This window comes from Canis aureus, chromosome 37 (assembly GCF_053574225.1).
Source record: "Canis aureus isolate CA01 chromosome 37, VMU_Caureus_v.1.0, whole genome shotgun sequence".
In the NCBI taxonomy this organism is placed as follows: domain Eukaryota; kingdom Metazoa; phylum Chordata; class Mammalia; order Carnivora; family Canidae; genus Canis; species Canis aureus.
The window spans coordinates 3,912,376-3,931,655 of NC_135647.1; the positions used below are offsets into that span (position 1 = coordinate 3,912,376).

General features: G+C 41.7%; 1 protein-coding gene across 2 annotated transcripts; it reads left to right on the top strand.

Moving 5' to 3' along the window:
- Positions 1–580: 580 nt before the first annotated feature.
- Positions 581–17,292, top strand: C37H6orf62 (chromosome 37 C6orf62 homolog). 2 transcript variants are annotated; one of them, XM_077886130.1, is made up of 5 exons: positions 581–1,665; positions 5,271–5,447; positions 6,414–6,536; positions 12,768–12,902; positions 15,892–17,292. In XM_077886130.1, exons 1-5 carry the CDS (start codon positions 1,624–1,626, stop codon positions 16,015–16,017), a joined length of 603 nt encoding a protein of 200 aa, XP_077742256.1. In that variant the 5' UTR covers positions 581–1,623; the 3' UTR covers positions 16,018–17,292. The 2 variants fall into 2 exon arrangements, with proteins under 2 accessions (XP_077742256.1, XP_077742254.1); XM_077886128.1 differs by lacking the exon at positions 581–1,665 and adding an exon at positions 1,691–3,074.
- Positions 17,293–19,280: the final 1,988 nt, after the last annotated feature.

Consider the following 19,280-nt stretch of genomic DNA (forward strand, 5'->3'; position numbering starts at 1 on the left):
CCCGCGGTGAGGCGAACGGGGACGTTCCCGCCGACCTTCCCAGGCGGACTGTGCGGTCCCTCCCTGACTCCGCCCCCGCCCCCGCCCCCGCCGCCTGGGCGCGGCCTCGGTGCCGGACCTACCCGACCGCCTAAGCAGGACCCGGAAGAGCGTGTCCATCCGGGTGCTCTCTGCGAGCGCCAGGGGGCGTGGCCTCGGGACGCCCGTGCGGGGAGGGGCGAGGAGCCAGCTCAGGCGCTGGGACCGCCTGACGGAGGGGGCGGTGGGAGCCTGGGCGGTCCCGTGCCACGCTCGGTGGAAGCTTCAAGCGGCGCGGGAGGGGAGTCTCTCTTCTCCAACTCCCGCTTTGAAGCGGGCCGATCCACTCAGAAGCTTCCCTTCCCAGCCTCCCCTTGCCGACGCTCCCTCGCACCCCCTTCCCCCGCCCTTGCCTCCTCTGTGCTTGACAGCCACGAGACACCTTGGGCGTCCCGCCTCTCGCCCCCCCCCCGGCCCGGCGCAGGTGGTCGCGCCCGCGCGCTGCGCAGCCGCAGAGCGTCTCGGGCGTTTCCGCTGAGGGGCGTGTGACGCAGCGGCCGTCGCTGCCATTTTAAGTTGTTTGTTCTCGCTTCCCTCCTCCAACGCGACTCTGCCCCGGACCGGGAGGCGCCCGACGCCGCCGCCGTGTCGGCAGCCAGCGGTTGGGGGCAACGAGGCTGTACCAGCGCGGACGCTCCCCCTCCGCTGCGGCTTCTCCCCCTCCGGGTCTCCTCGACCTTCCTTGCCGAGAGCCGGAGCCCGGCCGTGGGGGGAAGAGAGACTCGAGAGCAGATGCCTGGACTGAAATAACTTTACTCCGGGGGGTTTGCCTCGCTGCCAGACCCCGTAGCGCAGGGCTCCCCTTCCCTCCTCCCCCGCCCCTCCGCCGCCGGTGCCTGCCCTGCCCGCCTTCTCCTCGCTCCTCCTGCTCTCTCTGTCTCTCTCGCCGCCGCCTCCCTCGCGTCCTTCCGTCCGCCGCCGCCCGGGGCGCCGAGCCAGACTATGGGGCCCAGGTGGGGGCTGAGCGGCGGCAGCAGCGCGGGCGGCCCGGCCACAGTGCGCGCCGCAGCGGGGATGGAGGGGCTCAGTTGGCTGGTGCTGTTCTCTTGACATGGCTCCCGCCCGTGCCGCGAGCAGCGCTCCCGCCGCCGCCGCCGCCTCTGCCGCCGCCACCGCTCCGCCCGCAGGCTGCGGCTAGAGGGCCCGAACCCCACCCGAGAGTCGGTCCGTGAGTCCCGGCGTCCGCGGGGACCGGGAGGGGCCTTCCCGCCGCCTCAGAGCCACCCCCGCCCCTCGGGGAAGCCGACTGATGACCCCACCTTAAAACTATCCGATTCGGGAAACATGGTCTGTTCCACGTGAGAGCGAGCTCAGCCAGAGTCCGGGAACCTCAGGCTTTTGGGTTTTGGTTTTGGGTTGTTTTCCGTGTGTGTGTGTGTGTCTGTGCGTGCGTGTGTTTATTTTTGAAGGGGGGGGGTGGGCTGGGCGTACTTTAAAAAAAAGTAATATTAACAAAACTATTTTTTTTTTTTTTCTTCTCACTGATCCTTCCCATTTACCCTCTCCCGCCGCCTCTATCCGGGCGGGAGTTGTTTCCACGATGAAATGAGTGAGAACCTGAGTGATCCTGTGTCTCCCGTGGTGCGAGTGAGTCGCTGCCGCTGAAGGCAGAGGGCGGGGGCGGGGCCTGGGGGGTGGAAGGCAGGTGGTCCCCGGGCTCTCGCGGCCTGGGCTCCGGGATCCGGGAGGAGGACCCGCCGGCTCGGCCCCAGCGATGCGCGCAGGAAGATAAGGCGCCCCCCGCGCGGTCGCGAACGGGGCCGGATTCCTAGGGAAGGCTCCCCCGGGGGAATGTAGGACTCGCTGCAGGGCTGGGGGTGTTGGGATCCCGGGCGTTCGCCGGGTCTAACCACAGAGCCCGGAGAGCTACCGTATCGTATCAGAGCCCCCCCCCCCCGTCCTCTCTGCCATCATGATTTTCCATGGCAGCAGCACTAGCAGCCGCCTGAGGGTGAAAATGTGGGTGATGGGGAGGCTGGTCGTGACTCCGCTGTTTTTTCTCACGGCTCCTTTGGGCAACAGCTGTCCGCCCCCAGTATACACTGTAGTTGATTGCAGGGAAACCCTGTACCTCTCCCCTTCTGTCTCTACCGATTTTGCACTTTTCTCTTTGCTCACCACCAAGTGTAATCAATAACAAGCACTGACAATACATAGCAATAGTAAAATCTGAAATAACTTAAGAGTTAATTAGGTACTACAGCCATGGATCTGGCTGGGTAAAATCCAATTGGATATTTCAGTTTCATTCACCTACCCTGTTTTCGTGTCTTTTGGGGGGGTTGGGTTTTTTTTTTTTTTTTTTATCTTCTTCTTCTTCTTCTTTTTCCCTTTTTCTTTGTAATTCTTTTTATTTGGGTATTTGGAAAGCAGGGATCATCACACTTCCCACCCCCCCTCCTTCCTTTTCATAATCCCTTCTCTAAAGAGGGGGCAAAAATCCGGATGGATTTTAAGGATTGGACTGGTGTCAGCTGTGTTTTATTGCACACCTAAATCCTGATAATAGGCTATTCATTTCCCCCAAAAGCCTTTACTTTGGCATTTAAGCCAAATGTGTTTTCTAAAAAGTTAGTTCCAAGTATTTTCTCCTCTTTCTTTCCTTTCTCCCCTTCCTTTTTCCCATAACCCCAGACGTTATTGTCCAAACATGACTGGACACCAGCTTTTGTTTCTTGACCCTGTAATATGACAGTCTGCTAATATTGCCAGAAGGTGCAGTTTTTGGGCTATGGTCGTGATTTTAGCTATTCAATCCTATTAGCAGGAAAAAAAATGACTTGTTTCTGTTGTACTTGAGTCTTAAGAAAAAGTGCCCATAGTTTAGTGACAATTTCCAAAGGCTTTAGTACCACCTGTATTTCAAAATGGGGGACCCAAACTCCCGGAAGAAACAAGCTCTGAACAGACTACGTGCTCAGCTTAGAAAGAAAAAAGAATCTCTAGCTGACCAGTTTGACTTCAAGATGTATATTGCCTTTGTATTCAAGGAGAAGGTAATTTGAAATTCTTCATGTGACTTAGCACAAGTGATTTTTGTAAGTGTCTGTTAATTTGTTAGCCGTAAATAATTGCGTATTAGGTTAAAGAGTGGTTGACACCGGTGTATGTGTGTGCCTTAACTTAAATCCTCCTGGGTGGTTCCCTGCACGTGTGGCTGCAGGATGATGACCAATGGAAGGCTTGAGTGCTCCTTGGTTTGGAGATGCTCTGAAGCTCCGTAAGGTCCTTTTGTAGTTAGCCGGGGGTGAGCAACACTAAAACTGATTTGTATTTCACAATAAAGTGCACTTATGTGGAGTTACATAGAGAACATGATAGCTGAATTTAAAGATGGTCTTAAGTGGGGTATTTGAGAGTGGTGAATCAGAATTGAAATCTTTATATGCTAAAAGTAGTTTGTTCAATTTCACACCAAAGGTACCTTTTCTCATGGTACATTTGATGAAATACAGCACACTTTAATTTTTAGGAACAGAAAATGGCTAATTTGTGTTTAGAAGTGCAATTCGTTAAAATTCAAAGGACCTGAAAAGGAAATTTAAATTCGGAGGGGGCCGGTGAACATAATCGGAAGCAACGCCGCAGTTATAAATAGCAAATAGTTGCAAGTAGTCAAGGAGAACAGGATCAAAGCCGTATTTTTTGTGCAACTTAAAATGGACAGTTTCTTCAATGATCTCTGGCATGAGATAAGGGTATGAATGTAAGGAAATACTACTTTGATTTTTGCACTTAGGGGGTGAGCTAATTTCAGATTAGAAATCTATTCTTCATGTGGCATGTGCTTAGTGTTTGGAAGTTTCCCGGGCATGGGCATTTTCCCAACTCGTAACTCTTAAAGGTTATTAGTACAGGCATACCTCGGTTTTATTCACTCTATTGTGCCTCGTGGATATTTTGTTTTTTCTAAATTGAAGGTTTGTGGCAACCCTGGGTTGAGTAAGTCCATCAGTGTCATTTTCCAGCAGTATTTGCTCACTTCATGTCTCTGGGTCACTTTTTGGTAATTCTTGATGTTTTAGAACATCAATTCTTGATGTTTTCTTGTTTTTTTTTTTATTAATCTATTTGTTACAGTGACTTATCAGTTATTACAACTTGCTGAAATCATGTGGGTAACATTTTTTAGCATTATTTTTCAGTTAAGATATGTACCTTGTTTTTTTGGACCTATTGCTTATGCACTTAATGGGCTAACATGTAGTGTAAACATAATTTTTATATGCACTGGGAAACCAAAAAATTAATTCAACTCGCTTTACTGTGATACTTGTTTCATTGCTGTGGTCAGGAGCTCAACCTGTGATATCTCCAAGGTATGCCTGTATTTAAGAATGCTCTTGGCTGCTTGAGTGTAGCTTTGTAAAGTGGTTTTGAAGTGATTATCCCAAGTTTGGGTAGTACTAAGGATTTACTTCTCCATTTTGTCTTCTTTAATACGCTGACCGCAGAAGTGTTAAGATCAGATTTCAATTGGAGATACTATAATGAAGTTCACTAGAAATCTAAGACATAGGTGGTGAAATTCTTTAATATATCAGATGCCTCAAGTTGTGTCATCTAGTTCTTTAACACCATAAAATCCCATTTTTACTCTGAATTTATAGTATCCAGGCAATCGTCCTGAGTAGTTCATGGATTTTACAACCTAAATTGATGAGCACTTGGTCACAACTAAATTTGAAACTCAATTTGATAGACTTTTTTTTCTTGTTTCATATATTGACAGCTGTTATGTAATATCTAAAAGGAGTAATGGAACTTGACCCTTTTAAGGAGTTAAACTGAATTTGTACAACTGTTTTTAAACTGCTGAGATTTAATTTTAGCTGTATGTAGAATCAGTTAAATAGAACTACATCAAGAGTAAATCACTTCTTATTTTTTTAAATGTTAAGTATGTCTAGTGTTTGTTTCTCTTAGTGTTTAAGATATACTGTGTAAGTTACATGTTATAGATACTGTAATACTATGAAGCCATGCAGTAAAACATTCTGATGATAGCCTGTTTTTGTGTGCTTGGGGAAAAAACAGAACGATCCACCTATTTGAAAATATGCACAGAAATTACCTGAGTTGATAATTTTGCTGAGTTAGAATAAAGGTACATGACATTGTAATATGAACTGGGTGTTAAAAGACTGCACTACGGGTGAGTTAATACATCTTCTCCCCCCCGTTTTTTTTAGAAGAAAAAATCAGCACTTTTTGAAGTGTCTGAGGTTATACCAGTTATGACAAATAATTATGAAGAAAATATCCTGAAAGGTGTGCGAGACTCCAGCTATTCCTTGGAAAGTTCCATAGAGCTTTTACAGAAGGATGTGGTACAGCTCCATGCTCCTCGATACCAGTCTATGAGAAGGGTAAGTTCCGTTTTTCACTCTTGATTTGGTAAGTTTTTGTGATTTAAACTTGCGTTTTCCCTCTAAGTATGGGTAGTTACTGTGGTCACAAGTCTTAAAAAGTTGACTTCAGGGTGCCTGGGTGGCTTAGTCAGTTAAACAGTTGGGTTCAGCTCAGGTCTAAATTCTTTAAAAGAAAAAAGAAAAGAAAAGAAAAGAAAAAGTTCAGATAAAATATGGATATTTTTATGTGTGGTATTCTGATAATGGTGTATATTATTGCTGGGAATATTTAACTGTTCATTGTATTTTTCATTTTGGGGAGAGAACTAACAACATGTTCCTTATAAGAAATTTAAAGTAGAAGGAATTACTGCTCCCCAACCTCTAACTTTTGGAAGTTAACACAAACATACTTGAACCAAGAGATCCCCACAATTACTGGGATTGGGGAAGGCTAGAGATAACCATGTACTGGTCCAAAAGAGGTTTATTGGCCTTTGAAAATTAATTGACTGGGCTGTGATAATAAGGAACAGGAATGGAGAAAATAGTTTTCTGTAAGTATATAATAGCACTTAAGCTGTAATAAGAACATGTTTAATATTAGCTTCAAGACACCTTTGCTTGAATATTAACGAGATTCTGGTTTTAAAAAATGGAAATAAAAATACAAGGACTTAACAAGAAAAATCAGCTTCAGTTGAAGTTTTCACCATATGCTGATTAATTTAGGTCGTGGTGTGAGGAACATTGGACTGGGTTGACTGTAGGTGGACCTTATAAGATAAAAATTAGAATTAGGCCATGAGCTATTCAGATTGTAGACTGTCCTATTATTATTACCTCTTGATGTATAAAATGATACATAGTAGATCTTTTGTACTTATGAAATGTTTCTATAATCACACCTGTAATCTGTGGCATTGCTTGTTACAGCTTTGTTTCTTTGAAAGTAATTTTTTTTTTTTTTAAATTCTTTTATAGGATGTAATTGGCTGTACTCAGGAGATGGATTTCATTCTTTGGCCTCGGAATGATATTGAAAAAATTGTCTGTCTCCTGTTTTCTAGGTGGAAGGAATCTGATGAGCCTTTTAGGCCTGTTCAGGTATTTTTTTCTAAGTGTGGTGTGCACTCAGTAAAAACTCCTGGAATAGGGCCTAAGTTAAGAAAATTTTTTGGAATATGCATTGTTCTAATCAGTTTTACTTCATGAGTTGCTCCCCTCTGTTTGAATATTGTGATGGGAGAGGAGAAAGGACTTGGGTGACAGATCTCTTGAGAATGAGGTGGTCCTAACTACCCTAATGTGTCTTTAAAATTATGGCCGGGAAAAATAAAACAAAATTACGGCCAAAGAAAATCTATCAGGTAGATATTTGTTGATTTGTAGAGGGGCCTAAGAATGAACTTTAGATCTGCACCCCACACACTCCTGAAATAGTATACTTAGTTACCCGGTTTTCAGAGGAGTGTAATCTAAGAAATGGGTTAAGAAACCCTTTAAAAAAAAAAAAAAAAAAAAAACTTTTTCAAGGGGCACCTCAGTGACTCAGTTAAACGTCTGCCTTCACCTCAGGTAGTGATCCCAAGGTCCTGGGATTGAGTCCCACATCAGGCTCTCTGCTCAGCGGGGAGCCTGCTTCTCCCTCTGCCACTCGCCCAACTCGTGCTCACTCGCTCGCTCTCTCAAACAAAATCTTAAAGAAAGCAACCCCTTTTCAAAAGTAGAGTTGTGTATAAAACTATACAGGAGAGTCACCTAGGGTGGTTCAGTGGTTGAGCATCTGCTTTTGGCTCAGATCATGATCCTGGGATCAAGTCCCACATCGGGCTCCCTGCAGGGAACCTGCTCCTCCCTCTGCCTGTGTCTGCCTGTCTCTCTTGAATAAATAAAATCTTTAAAATAAACACCCACACACACACACACATATATAGGAAAAGTAAATCTGGTAGTGATTCTTAAGTAGTCTTCCTTGACGTTGTGCTAACTTTGACTTGTCACTGATGTACTAGAAAATTTCCAGTTTTTAGGAGCATTTACCCAAATATCAGTGATCATAATTTTATTTATAGTATTTTTATACGCACAGGAGAAAGTACAATATTATCCGCCACAATGTTATGGTTAGTTCTAAGTCAAGTATAGCTATGACTTGTTTTCTTTATTGTACATATATACATATATTTTATAACTTGACGTTGACTGTACTTTACAATTAGAAACCTAAATAACGACATTTAAAAACTCATTTTAAGCATCCTAAATATTAGAATGCCTATTTTAGGCTAATTGGTTAGAAACATGAAAATTACTATTGAAAAAACTTTGCATTCATCTATTACTATGAAGCATCTTTATGGTGCTTTTGTGTATGATAGACAAGTTGGTGTACTGCCCCTTTTCCATGGTAATGTTCCTGCACATCAGCTCAAATAAATTATTGTTCCTTTTTCTAAGATTCCACTTGACAGAAAAAAGTTTCAAGGATAACATATGGCCTAAATATAGGTAAAAGTATATGTCTTCCTTTAGTGGACGATATCTGACTCATGTGAACTTGTTGGGAGAATATGAGTTGGATATAAAAAGGAGGAGGACAGGGATGCCTGAGTGGCTCAGTGGTTGGTTGAGCGTCTGCCTTCACCTAGAGCGTGATCCTGGAGTCCTGGGATCAAGTCCCCCATCAGGCTCCCTGCATGGAGCCTGCCTCTCCCTCTGCCTATGTTTCTGCCTTCTGTCTCTGTGTGTCTCATGAATAAATAAATAAAATCTTAAAAGTAGGAAGACAGAAATGTTAAGGCATGTTTATGGTTATCAGAGCAGGTCTTGCATCTCAACTGTAATTGCTCTCCAGGAGCACTGGTAGGAGAGAGAGAGATATATATATTTGTATTGTACACAAATATATATATATATAGTACATACAGTGTACGTGTATATTTATATTATGCATAAATATATATTTTTCATATACTTGCTATTGGAAAAATTTGGTCTGTTTCTCATATTTTTTTAAATTTCTTTTTTTTTTTTAATTTTTTTAAATTTATTTTTTATTTACTTTTTATTTTTTAAAATTTCTAATACTTGGGCAGCCCCGGTGGTGCAGCGGTTTGGCGCCGCCTGCAGCCTGGGGTGTGATCCTGGAGACCAGGGATCGAGTCCCACATCCGGCTCCCTGCATGGAGCCTGCTTCTCCTTCTCCCTCTGCCTGTGTCTCTGCCTCTCTCTCTCTCTCTGTGTCTGAATAAATAAATAAAATCTTTAAAAATAAAATAAAATAATTTCTAATACTTTGTCTTTTCCTCTGACATCTTATTTGGAATAATTGTGTTGAAATAGTCTTGTCTGACATCTGCTTTTTTAAATCATGGCTATTTATTGAGTGTTGACTGCTAGGCTATCTCCTGAATACCTTGTGTACATTTACTCTCATCTTTCTAAGAATTATGCAGGTAGGAAGCTCCTTTTGCAAATGAAGAAATTGAGGCAATTAGTAGGTAAACAGCCCAAGGTCATGCAGTTAAGTGGCAGTCAAGACATAAATCCTGTAAAGCTTATGCCCGTAGTTTGCTGCTCTGTACTACGGGAAGTGCCCTATATTGTGAAAACCTTAAATTTTGGACTGAATATAAGCACTTTGTAGGATAGAGGTAATGCCGTGTAATTTTAGAGTTCAGCAAGAGGAAACCAGTTCGATGTAAAGATGAATTTACTTTCCCGGTAATTTAAAATAAATGAGGGGATCCCTGGGTGGCTCAGCAGTTTTGCGCCTGCCTTTGGCCCAGGGCGCGATCCTGGAGTCCTGGGATCGAGTCCCGTGTCGGGCTCCCAGCATGGAGCCTGCTTCTCCCTCTACCTGTGTCTCTGCCCACCCCCCCCCCATGTCTATGTCTATCATAAATAAATCTAAAAAAAAATAAAATAAAATAAAATAAATGAGTATCCTGAATGAGAAGCTTTAAATATAAAATAGTTCTTAAGATAAATGAGAAAAGGAAAGGTAAACTTTAACTTGAAAAGTTTTTTTTTTTTTTTTTTAATTCCTTAAGGCATTTGGAAATCTGAATAGTAATGAGATTTAGTTGGAACCAGAGTACAGATTGTTTTTCAATAGAGTTTCTGCTATATTCACAGTACTATGAAGTGCTGGGAGGTGCTGTTAAAGTATCTTTTTCCTCTTTGTCCCTAAATTCTCTTGCTGCAGGTTAGTTCTTCATCACACTACTCAAATATTTTGTTATTTTTGGACATTACTTTCATGCCACTTACTAGTTTTCTTTTTGGTGTGGACTGTTCCTTCCTAAATCAATTCCTTCCCACCTTTGGTGTGGACTGTTCTACCCAAATTCAATAGAGAGACAGCACATGAGCAGAAGCAGAGGCAGAGAGTGAGGGACAAGCAGACTCCCTGATGAGCATGGAGCAGAGCCCAATCCTGGGGCTGGATCCCAGGACCTTGAGATCAGGACCTGAGCCGAAAGCAGACACTTCACCCACAGGGCCAGCCAGATAGGCTCCCTGCACAGTATTTTTTTTGATACATTAGTGTTTATGTTGGTCTTTTCTGGGAATGGCATTTCCCAGACTACCTTTTCTTAGTAAAGAAAGAGGACAGGGAAAAATCACTGTCCTCTTTCAAGACCCAATCCAGAATCACCTGCTACTACTGCCCACAATACCCACGGGCTAGTTATCTCTCCCTTCTTCACATGGCACTTTGAAGATAAGAATCCATTTTAGAGTTATACAGATAACCACATTCTTATTCTAAGAAAGCTATGAAGCAAGTTAGGTTTTATATCTGCATGTGCTTGTCTTTCTGAGCAGTATAAGAGCCCCTTAGGTGGAATAACTACTCATATTTTTCAGTATCTAATAACATGCATTTCATATACTAAGAGTTCAGTAAACATTTGAATTTGTGCAGAGATAGAGTAGAATATCGTATTTACACAATCCTATGTAGGGTAGCTTAGCTTATGTTAGCTTAGGTTATGGCTTATAAGAAAAGTTGGGTGCTAAAATTCTAGATGTCGGGATCCCTGGGTGGCGCAGCGGTTTGGTGCCTGCCTTTGGCCCAGGGCGCGATCCTGGAGACCCGGGATCGAATCCCACATCGGGCTCCCGGTGCATGGAGCCTGCTTCTCCTTCTGCCTGTGTCTCTGCCTCTCTCTCTCTCTCTGACTATCATAAATAAATAAAAAAAATTTAAAAAAAATTTAAAAAAAATAAAATTCTAGATGTCAAGAACTAATGATTTTTTCCATGTTGGTGTTTCCTATAGTCTTTGACAGAAGAATAAAAACTGCCTGAATCAAATGGACTAACAATTTTTTTTAATAATTCAACATTATCTAAATATAAGATTCTTTAAGGTTTCTGTTTCTTTCTTTTTTTTTTTTTTTTTTTAGAAAGATTTTATTTATTCATGAGAGAGAGAGAGGCAGAGACACGGGGAGGGAGAAGCGGGCTCCATGCGGGGGGCCCGACATGGGACTCTATCCTGGGTCTCCAGGATCATGCCCCTGACTGAAGGCAGACACTCAACCACTGAGCCACCTAGGCGTCCCAAGGTTTCTGTTTCTTGAATTCTCCACTAGCTTAGTCATTTCACCCAGCATTTGGTCTCCACAGACATTCTGTGAGAGGTTAGAGTTGATCTTCCTCATGTTCTTCATAACTTAAAATTTTTTTATTTTTAATTTTTTTTAAGATATTTTTATTTATTCATTCATGATAGACGTAGAGAGAGAGAGGCAGAGACACACAGGCAGAGGGAGAAGCAGGCTCCATGTCAGGAGCCCGACTCGGGACTCGATCCCGGGACTCCAGGATCACGCCCTGGGCCAAAGGCAGGCGCTAAACCGCTGAGCCACCCAGGGATCCCCCTTAAAACTTTTTTAATCTGGAAAAAATCCACATGACATTTCCAAAAATTGCGAGGATTTTTTTTTTTTTTTTAAGAGTTTATTCATGAGAGGCAGAGACATAGGCAGAGGGGGAAGCAGGCTCCCTGCAAGGAGCCCAATGTGGGACTTGATCCCAGGACCCTGGGATAACGACCTGAGCCAAAGGCAAATGCTCAACCATTGAGGTACCAAGGTGTCCCTCAGGGGTTTCATATATCCTCAAGCTCATCTGTGTGTGGACTGGAACTATATTTCCGGTGTGGGCTTTACATTGCATGTAATCCTCTTCATTGTCCTAATGGGCTAGAACCCATTTGTTTTATAGGCGAGGAAGCTGAAGTTTAGTAAAGTAGGGAAGATATGTACAAGGTCACATAAGTAGTGAGATGTGCAGCTGAGATTGGAATATATTTCTTTATAAAAGCCATCCATAGTGTGTGTTCTTTGTAATAGAAAGGAGATACATGTGATTGGGCTTAATTAAAGTACTAACTTGGGAGTCTTGAGTCAGATTTGAAAATCTCATTTTAGGGGCATCTGCGTGACTCAATCGGTTACAGACCCAATGCCTAATTTCAGCTCCTTTCATGATCTCAATTGTGAGATTGAACTCTGCACTCAGGGCGTAGGGCGTCGTCTTGCGATTCTCTCCTCTCCTTCACCCTACCCCATGCACAGTGTGTGTGCACCCCTCCCCCCAAAAAAAGTGTTTTATAAAATTTGGCATAAAATCATTGAGAACTAGGATCTAGTCACTGGTGCAGTTTTTCTTGAAGGTCAAACTCTGTAGTGGAGTACTATCCACTAGAACTTTTCTGTGATGGAGTATAACTCAATAGACCATCCAGAATAACATTGGATTATTGAGCATTTGAAATGTGGCTAGCTTGATTGATTGATTTTTAAGATTTTATTTATTTATTCATGATAGACATAGAGAGGCAGGCAGAGGGAGAAGCAGGCTCCATGCTGGGAGCCCGACATGGGACTCAATCCCAGGACTCCAGGATCACGCCTTGGGCCAGAGGCAGGCACTGAACCGCTGAGCCACCCAGGGATCCCCCTGGCTAACTTTAAAAACTGAATTTTAGGGCACCCCGGGTGGCTCAGCGGTTTAGCACCACCTTCAGCCCAGGCCTGATCCTGGAGACCTGGGATTGAGTACCATGTCAGGCTCCCTGCATGGAGCCTGTTTCTCCCTCTGCCTGTGTCTCTGCCCCCGCCCCCCATAAAGAATGAATGAATGAATGAATGAATGAATCTTTAAAAAAAATAATTGAATTTTTAAACTGCATTTAATGAATTAAAATTAAGACTGCCTTATTGGACTGCCATATTGGACACCCTATATGCATACGGGTGCAGTAGATGTTTCAGGTAGGTAACGTCTTTGTAGTTACATGTAAACTTATTTCTTAATTAGGCCAAATTTGAGTTTCATCACGGTGACTATGAAAAACAGTTTCTGCATGTACTGAGCCGCAAGGACAAGACTGGAATTGTTGTCAACAATCCTAACCAGTCAGTGTTTCTCTTCATTGACAGACAGCACTTGCAGGTAAGCTTTGTTTAACTACTTAATAGCTTATTTAAAAAGCTTATTCATTAGCATACTGCTTTCTGTATATCTTAATTAATTCTGTTTTGCCACTTCAACACTGCATTATTTTTGAAGTTACTTAAAAATCAAATAGATACCACCTTAGAACAGTGGTTCCCAAACTTTGCTGCATATTAGAACTACAGGGAGCTTTTAAAAGTCATGATTCCAGTCTGCAGTAGAATTTAAGAAATGCTGCTGTAGAGCTTTTCTTTGTAAAATATGGTCAACAGATGATAACAGATTCTTAAATATGTAGAATCGCAGGCTCTACTCCAGTCCTACTCAGAGAATCTTATGTTTTGAACAAAATCCTTAGGTGAGTAGTAACACATTTTATTTGGAGAAGCTTTGGCCCTAGACCTTTTAAATAAAAATCTAAAGGGATGAAGTATTTAAAAGATCCACGTGTGGGGTTTTTTTTGTTTTTAAGATTTTATTTATTTATGAGAGACACCGAGAGAGAGGGGCAGAGACATAGGCAGAGAGAGAAGCAGGCTCCACCACTCAGGGAGCCTGATGTGGGACTCAATCCTGGGACTCCAGGATCATGCCCTGGGCTGAAGGCAGGTGCTAAGCCACTGAGCCACCCAGGCATCCCATAAAAGATGCACATGTGTTTAAAACAAGCACTTCCAATTTAAGCAATCCAGGTATTCCAGATTATTTATTCTCTAGAACATTATTTTCATCAACCTAAACCTGAATGTCCTCCCTTAAAATTTGTAAGATACCTTGTTATTAATCTTTAAAAATAGCATCATTTTAATTACCATTCATGCAACAAATCAGTGCCTACTTACTATGTGCCAGGCGCTGTGCAGCAGTGAACAAGACAAAAATTCTGTCTGTATGGTTTCCTACTCCACTGTGGGGGAGGCAATAGAGCAGTACTGTATGCCGTTGGACAGTGATGAGCACTCAAAGGAAGTGGGTGTAGGATGCATAAACTTTTGGGTGTGAACTTTGATGGTGCCACCAGAGGAGGCGTCTCTGAGAAGGAGATTTAAGTAAAGACTTTTAGAAGAGTATTTGTGATACTAATTTTGCATAGTAAACAATGGGTTTATTTTTAGAGTCTGTGAGGTAGTAAAAAATACAAAGGTGAATCCTGCTGCTGCCTTGAAGGAGCTGAAGACCACTTGGCAAGATTACATACTGATTTTGTATCTTGTAAGAAAGTCTTAAGTACCTATAGTATTATAGGTACAAATAAGAGCTGTGAGAATTAACAGAAGAAAGTTAATTTCAGTGGAGGGATTTCATTAAACAAAAACCATGACTTGGTTGGGTTTGGGGGACTTTTTTTTCCCATTTCTCCTTTACCTTAGCTCTCTTATGGTAGATATTTTTAATTTTTAAATACTTGTGTACTTTGAGTAATTTATTGAGATAATACGTAATAGCAGGCTATTGACTTGTATTATGGAATCTACAACAGAGACTTTTAGTCCTAGAAGATTTAATAATGACAATGTACTAATGTAGAGACTTCATTTTCCTGCAAATATATAGATCAATAATATATAGAAATGACTGGTGACTTGAAGGAGTTACTTTGCTAAATAAGTAGTAAATTATCTCCTGTTCTAGATCGAGGTTGGATGTTTTCTGTGCTTTATGAAGCAAATAGCCTGAATCCTTTTAATGAGAAGAAAATTGTTAAGCTCATAAACTAAATTTGGGTGACCAGCAGTCTGTCTGGAATGCCTGGTTTTCTCACTGAAAGTCCCAAATCCTAGAAACCCCAGCCCCCTGGGCAAAGGGGGATGGCTGGTGTCACCCTCGTTATAGATGCATTTGGTCCTTCATGCCCCTCGGTCCCCCTTCTTTCAGGTTCTGTTCTTGATCTTCCTATAAACCACAGATGTTGCCATATTTGCACCATAATATAGAAGAATGAAGGACCTGGTAGGAGAGTGGCAGCATAGCATATTACTAGTATGAGCTCATTTAACCCTCACGACAGTCTTGTGGAAGTGTAAGTCTCATTACTCCCACTTTGTAGGTGAGGAAATAAAAAAACTAAGGAACTTGATTAGGATCATCTAGCAGAGATCTTGTGTCCTTTATCATAACATAAGGTATATGAAAAGAACTAGACCAAATGATGATTTTGGATGGGCAAGTGGTAGTGAGGCACAGGCCTCGAATCTGGATTCTCATCCACGTGCAGCCACCTACTAGCTGTGAAATCTCAGACCAGTTACTCCTGTGAGCATGTTCTTTGTTGAATAAATGATATTCATAAGGTGGTTGTAACATTGAAAATGGAAAAAAATGAAAAAATACTGTGCATAATGTGTAAGTTCATTTACATGTATAGACTGCTTTTGCCCTTTTTTTAAAGAAGTGCTGTAGTGACAACTTGGAAGGCGGGCCTGGGGGGTAGCTTTCATTTTCCATTTACTAGTGATTTGTGAAGGCAGCTAGCACATCTGCTATGGCAGATGTTGTAGTAGTAGTAATGGTAATACTCTCGTTTTCTTCCAGTCCTTTACCCCAGGTAATGCTTTAGGTCTTTTCTTTTTTTTATCTATTTCTTTTCTCTAACTTCTGTTCTGACCACCTTTGTTGTCTTTTCTATGTATAATTATGACTTCACGCCTCTATTTAGATCTATCTCTGTGAAGTGCCTTTAACTTTATTTCCCGTTGGCAAATTGTCCATGGTTGACTTTCCAGACATTTAATTTTCTTTTAATGAATTCTCTAAACATTTATTTAGTTTATAATCATGTTTATTCTTTCTATATTTTATATGGCAAAGTTTTGTCTTCCTGACTAAATTGAGGTCCCTATGGGTTCAGACCATAATTCATTCCCTTGCTCTATATGCATTATTATTGTGTCCATGATTGCTTGATTCGGTGATGGGGGAGATTAACTTCATGTGACAAACTGTTGTTAAAGTCTTACTAAGATTATTAAAATTATTCCCCTTCCAGACTCCAAAAAACAAAGCTACAATCTTCAAGTTATGCAGCATCTGCCTCTACCTGCCACAGGAACAGCTTACCCACTGGGCAGTTGGCACCATAGAGGATCACCTCCATCCCTACATGCCAGAATAGAGTGCTGACCAGCAAAATGGACAAGATCACAGAGTGCAGCAGCAGTTTTTTGTTTTCTTGTTTTCTTATACTTTATTCTTTCAGAATTTAAAGCAAATGGACTCATGCACAGAACACTATGCATTTTGAAACTTGTTCATCCTGGATTTTTTTTTTTTTTTCCTTTTTGGTTATTTGTGTCTCAGAACTTAAAAAAAAATTAGGTGTGTCTTCTGCACGGACTATGTGAAAGAAGATGCTTTGCATATTTGCTGCACTGCATCAGCATCTTACTAAAAATGTGAAATGAAAGGACTATTGTACACTGAAATGCTTAAATGTATCTGAAAGCACAAGGTGATACTCATTTTTGATGGTCTTTCCATTTGTGCTGGTTTTTGCCTCTTGACATCTGTCATCAGTATTTAGAGGATGAGAAGTGGATGTAAAAGATATAAATAACATTTAAAAAAAAAACTTAATAGCTTTGCTGTAATCACCGTTGTTCCAGAGCACTGTCAGATTCATTCTAATGACCAGAAGTGGTTGTTCAAAAAAAAAAAAAAAAAAAAAAGATACACAACCACTGGAAAGAATTCTTAAATGAAAGGAAAAAAAAGCATCTCATTGTAGGCATTCTTGCCTCATGTTTTACTGGGCCATGTTTGTTTCCTGGTACTCATAAATGTATTTTATTTCCAGATCTCTTTCCCTAAGTTGCTGTTAGGAGAGTATTCTGCTGAATGTGGATACAGTTTATACACATTAAAACAGACCTGGAGTCTGAGGTAGCTAAAGCAGCTATAAAACTGAGAAATTCATAGCTGCAGAAACGATGATAGATGAAGGATTTTTCTTTTTGGTTTTAAAGAGATTTTTATTACAAAGAAAACCCAGTGAATTGTGCAGAAAATACTGGTTTCTACCCTATCCTAAAGGAAAACTTGAGGGTTTTTTGGAGTAGAAAAAAGTTACTAAAGTTGGGATCTTTAAATTGTTTAAAAACCATTCACTGTCAAAGCTCTAAAAGCAGAACTCACTTGTGCAATGAACATAAGGAAAGACTACTGTATAGTTTTTTGGGTTTTTGTTTTTGTTTTTTTTTTTAATGAAGAAAAGCTTTGCTTAAGGGTTGCATACTTTTATGGAGTAAATCTGAATGATCCTACTCCTTTGGAGTAAAACTTAGTGCTTACTGGTTTCCAATTGTATTTAGCTTCTGGTTGGAATTTGAAAAAATGAAAACCTAAATAAAATAGGTGAAAGTTCCCTGACTATTCAGGTGAATACACAAAACTTGAAGTGGTAACTTGTTTTTTTCCAAGTTACTGGGTAGGTGTTAACTGATGACCCTGGGGGTTATTTTACAGGTTATATTTTAGTCTAGTTACACAGCAAACTTAGGACAAAATATGGTAGATGGGTTTGTAATTCAAGGAATAGGAATCAAAAAGACATTTTGTCAGCTTTAGCAGTTATCAGGTTGGTCTTGTTCCTTGCTTCATGGAAAAGAAAAATAGATTTTTTAAAGCAGGCTCCACATGCAACATGGGGCTCTTAACTCACAACCCTGAGGTCAAGAGTCGCATGTTTGACTGAGCCAGCCAGGTGTCCCAGAAAAGTAATACATTTTCAAAATATTTTATTTATTCATGAGACAGGCAGAGGCATAGGTGGAGGGAGAAGCAGGCTCCGTACAGGGACCCTGGAGTCACGCTCTAAGCCAAAGGCAGACACTCAACTACTGAGCCACGAGGCATTCCCCCAGAAAAAAAAAATTTTTTTTTTATCCCACCCCCCCACCAAATAATATTCTTAATTTCAAAATGCTTTCACAGATTTTCTCAGTTGAAAATTAGAATCTTTTGGGCAGCCTGGGTGGCTCAGCGGTTTAGCATTGCCTTCAGCCCAGGGTGATCCTGAAGACCCGGGATCCAGCCCCACGTCGAGCTCCCTTCATGGAGCCTGCTTCTCCCCCTGCCTGTGTCTCTGCCTCTCTCTCTGTGTCTCTCATGAATAAATAAAATCTTGTAAAAAAAAAATTAGAATCTCTTTGAACAAATGGTTTTGAATGTCTCATGAGTGGGTCCTATCCAAAGCTCGGGACTGCCAACAGTCCTGAGTGCAAAGAGCAAGTTTTTATTTTAGAATAAATTTAGAAAAGTTTTAACAAAGTTCTATATAACCTTTACCCACGTCTTAGCCACATTTTTTCCCACTGTTTTTCTACGTGTATATATATATATATTTTAAAGATTTTATTTATTCATGAGAGAGAGGCAGAGACACAGGCAGAAGGAGAAGCAGGCTCCATGCAGGGAGCCCAACATGGGACTTGATCCTGGGACTCCAGGATCATGTCCTGGGCCGAAGGCAGGCACTAAACCGCCAGGGATCCCCTGTACGTCTCTTTTGAATCATTTGTTTGGTACATACATCATGCATACATCTTTACTCCTTGGCCCCTAGTACTTGCCCCCTAGTCCCAAGCACAGGGCTATTCTGGCATAACCACAGTAAAGTTACCGAATCCAGGAAATGTAATGTTGATATACCTTAATCTGTCATTGATATTCCAGTTTTGTTCATCATCCTAAATACCGTTTTTATTTTTATTTTTTTAAGATTTATTTATTCATGACAGACACAGAGAGAAGCAGGCTCCTTGCAGGGAGCCTGATGTGGGACTTGATCCCGGATCCCGGGATCACGACCTGAGCCAAAGGCAGATAGATGCTCAACCACTGAACCACCCAGGCGTCCCAATACCCTGTTTTTAATTTAAAACCCACCCCAACAACGGTCCACTACAGGACTGTTGGCATTTAGCTGTCAAATCTCTAGTCTCTAATCTGGCCTTTGTTTTGGACCCTGACATTTTTTGAAGAGTAGGCTAATTTTTTAAAATAGTATTCCTCATTTTGCATCTGAATGATGCTTCTTCGTGGTTAAACTTGGGATTATGCACTCTGGCCAGCACCCAATTCATGTAACCTCACTCCCATCTCCAGTTAATATCCAGAAATGCACTGTCAATTTGCTCTTGGTATGAATTTTGACTGGTCGAGGTGGTGTCTTGTTTCTGAATTGTATAGTGACTATTTTTCCCTTGTAACTAAGAAGCAATCCGGGAAACAACATGGAAATGCTCTGTTCTTTATTGGGACCACCAGCGATTTTTGATTTTTGGCTGTGACCAATGTTTACTATGATAGTTGCAAAATAGTATCTATTCCTCCCCACCACATTTAGCAGCATTCTGTCATGAGGAAGAGCCCTCCTGT

Coding starts and splice junctions, on each gene's coding strand:
- C37H6orf62 (XM_077886128.1), top strand. CDS start 2,946: ATGGGGGACCCAAACTCCCGGAAGAAACAAGCTCTGAACAGACTACGT. Junction 5,448..6,413: donor GATACCAGTCTATGAGAAGG/GTAAGTTCCGTT, acceptor ATTCTTTTATAG/GATGTAATTGGCTGTACTCA. Junction 6,537..12,767: donor AGCCTTTTAGGCCTGTTCAG/GTATTTTTTTCT, acceptor TTTCTTAATTAG/GCCAAATTTGAGTTTCATCA.